Source organism: Poromitra crassiceps (assembly GCF_964638095.1).
Source record: "Poromitra crassiceps genome assembly, chromosome: 2".
In the NCBI taxonomy this organism is placed as follows: domain Eukaryota; kingdom Metazoa; phylum Chordata; class Actinopteri; order Beryciformes; family Melamphaidae; genus Poromitra; species Poromitra crassiceps.
The window spans coordinates 30,407,448-30,411,018 of record NC_139624.1 but is presented as its reverse complement, the minus strand read 5'-3'; the positions used below and the strand labels follow the sequence as shown (position 1 = coordinate 30,411,018).

Here is a 3,571-nt window from a genome sequence, read left to right as displayed (position 1 = left end):
ATGCTAACTATGCTGAATGGGGAGAACAGGACGATTTACCCCATGCTGACCCATTGACCACGTGTCTATGACGAGACACCGCCTGAATGTATAGTAGTGACGTGGCCAGCAGGAGCGCCGTCCCATGGGTGTGCACTTTTTTTTCTCACAACAAACTCATGCCAGACCCCTGAGAACAGTGTTTCATCAAATTTGGAGGCAATCGGAGAATCGACAGACAGACAGACAGAAACGCCGCCAATGTTTTTGCCACCTTTACTTTTTAACCTTGTTTACAGTATATGTCTCTTTTCTGTCTTGATTTTGCAAACTTTGCTTTACAAATAATGTTATTATGTAGCCCTGGCTAAAATCCATTTAGACATCAGGATGTAAATAGTTTAGAAAACCAAGTTAATAGCCTATGCACAGAAAGAAATGCATAAATACAGTTTAAATATGTATGCATGGGTAAAATATATAAATATGTTTAAAAATGTACATGGGTGATAAAATGTATGAAATAGAAATCACACTATTTACCGTTACTTTAAAAGGTCAAAGTTTGGAGTTCATGCATTATTAATCTCTCACACGTTTTGATGACCTTTCGAATGACAACCTATTCCAATGTTTTGAAAATGCCTTTTGAACTCACTTGGGATAAATCTGATATTCTGCATCAAGCATACCACTTTGCTTTTTCATTATGAGAAATGCAAGGCGAGACCTCTCGAGTATTAGACCAATCAGCTTATTTCCATCTTGGGCTTACAGAAAGTCTTCTTCTTCTCAACGATTAGTGGAAAATGGCTTGCCTATGCCTTGGAACAATATTTAAAATGCTCACTGATATTTCACAAAGCTACACATACTGTACTGTACATACCAGTGTAGCTCAAATCAGAGAATTCCAATACTTCACCTCATGACCAATTTAGTAGACAACCACCACATCTTAAACCATGAGATGTCAGCTCCAGCTGCCGCCAATATTGCCACATTAACTGTGCGGCTTCTCTGTGATCATCACTGGGCTTCAACATTAGCAGATCCAGCCCAAAACAGTGCAGGTACCTCCCCAGGCCCTAGCATGTTGTCACACACTATACCCACACCTGCTGGGGGGCTAGAGGGGGACCGTCTGGGGCCTTCTCGCCACATGGATGCCTATAAACCGCTTTGCTGTGGGTCTGTTTGGTCTACTTGGCCAATTTTTGGCTTCCTGTCTCTGCTCTTCTCTGATTGGCTGGAGGACATAGAGCATAGGTGGCCTGGCAGCCCCCAGTATGCTGGGTTGCTTGAGAGGGCCCTATATACATCCAGCAAACAGTAGGCATCTGCCACTGCATATCTAATTTGGCTCATCCGTAGTGGCCGTTTCTCCCAGTTGGACAGCTGCTCCGACTTGTCCACCGGTCTTCCCAGGACCTGCTGCACCAGCAGACTGAGGCCTTTCTCCGAAGAGCCCTCTCCTACCAACACCTGCTTTGGACCGTTATGATGAGCCTTGCTGACCCTATTACGCTGGACTGCTTGGTGCACAGAGAGAAGATCCAACACCCCCTCCTGCTTCAATGGCTCCTCTGAGAACTGGGGCCAGGTGGCCAAGACACACTTCAGATCCCCTGCGATACCATAACCCAGTTTAATGACTTTCCGCTCAGAGAAAAGGTTTCTGATGAAGGCAACTGTATCTTGGTGTTGCCAGAACCCACTTGCACACAGGTCTAATAAGAAAACATATTATTATTATTGCAACCAAAATTGGCCCGCCACTCCATGTCTACTGCGACTACACCAGCTTCCTTGAGCACAGTGTCTCGACATCTCTGGAGGCCTTCCGGTGTGTCCACAAATTTAACCTTATCTCTGCTGAGCGGCAGCTGATAGAACCTCTGACAGTGAGACAGTGAGCCTTGGCTGAATCACCCTGACACCCCTGTAGATGATTAGATGGTAGACTTCTCTCTGCGGATGCTGTATCTCAAAGACCAGTACAAGCCTTTCTGGAGACCGCAGTACTTCACCAACATCCTCACCAGCTCTACCTGCAACTCACAGTCATCTGCCACTACACTCTGTACATGGTCACTCCAGTTCTCCTGCGTCATGCTTTTCACCCCAAACGTCTTGTACATGAGGAAACGCAGGGAATCAAATCTCCTCTTGTGCACTGAATTTGGACACAGCACTTTGTCAGTGTGGAATTTCTCCATTAGTCGGAAGACGTGTTTGGTGAGAATCTTGGGTTGGATCCGATCAGTGGAGAGGTGAGGGTACTGCTTGCATAGCACTTCCACGCTGAAGCTGGGGTGGCACCAGGAGTCTAGCAGCATGACCAGCTGTTGTTCTAGTTGATGGTTACCCATGACAAACGACTCTGCCATCGACAGATTATCCTGCAAAATCAGTGGTATACACATCTCCTTTTTTTATGATCAATTATTTATAATATATCTCCTCCATATTCAGTTCATTCTGTAGTCTCAGTTTCATGCCAAGCAGCGCTGCCTCTCTGTAGCAGATGAGTGCCTGCAGCCTGATTATTTGTAGTCGGAGTATGCTTGGATCCAGGGACTGGAGGTGGTAGATCTCCACAAGACTGTCTGTGAATTCGTTATGCGGCTCTGCAGCATGCTCAGAGCCCAACGTTTGTCTTGCTGCTCTGAGAATGAGCTCAGGTTCACCTGCGGGTGTTCTTTCATCCACTGTTGGAATTCCATGAGGATGGTATGGCCAAGCATGGTGCGGCGGCCCTTTTGTTTGCCCGGGCAGCCCTCCAGGATGGTCAGTAATCACTGATGACATCACAATTCCCATTGATGACATCACTGATGATGTCACAAATCGTGACGAACAGACACCGCCCACAAAATCATGACTAACACCACCTGGCCACAGGCAATTTTAATGACCTGGTAGCGTTTCTCAAGGAGAAAAAGCCGCCCATATAGCCTACGAGCGACAGCTGGGAGAGAGGAGATAAATGCAGATCAGAGGTGGATGTGACATATCAGCCCAACATATCAGCAAACTAATATTGGTCCATCACTAATTAACACAACTATCCGATTGTAGGCTATATGATATTATGCTCATTTCATTTCAGACCTCAGCCATTTCAGTAAAGCTGTCAGTATGAAACATTGGCATGAAAGGATACCGTGCAAAGATATCTTGGCAAATACCATGCAAAAATCTGGTACTATATAACATTATACAGTGGATTATGTGCTGAATTCTGTTTCAAAAGGAAGGGATTGTTCTTGGCCTGATAAAAGCAGAACTGTGATTTACTCCTCAAATCGAGTATACAAAGCATGATGGAAAATAAAAGAATTGTAATTGAACCACTAATTCTGTAATTAATATTTTAATGATATGTCTTCTATATTAGAAACAAATGCAAGGGCTTTGCGGTTGTGAATACCTTGTAGAATGATTAGAAAAGATCGGAATAATGGAGTGTGCACATACACACAGAAACAGCGATGAAGAGAAAAGGACGCATACATTTACAAGATCCCTCATCCATCACCAACACATTCTTATGCAGGCTTTCATGTAATCCTTAAATTAGAGTTATTAG

General features: G+C 44.5%; 1 protein-coding gene across 1 annotated transcript in view; it reads right to left on the bottom strand.

Annotated features, from left to right (window-relative positions):
• The window catches only part of exd3 (exonuclease 3'-5' domain containing 3), a gene marked incomplete at both ends in the record, with an annotated part of 43,201 nt that extends 40,424 nt beyond the window's left edge, over positions 1-2,777 (bottom strand). The window contains 9 exon segments of the mRNA XM_083661894.1: positions 1,013-1,068; positions 1,070-1,095; positions 1,098-1,167; positions 1,169-1,722; positions 1,725-1,891; positions 1,894-1,949; positions 1,951-2,405; positions 2,440-2,612; positions 2,615-2,777. Coding sequence (XP_083518020.1) covers positions 1,013-1,068; positions 1,070-1,095; positions 1,098-1,167; positions 1,169-1,722; positions 1,725-1,891; positions 1,894-1,949; positions 1,951-2,405; positions 2,440-2,612; positions 2,615-2,777 — 1,720 coding nt within the window.
• Positions 2,778-3,571: the final 794 nt, after the last annotated feature.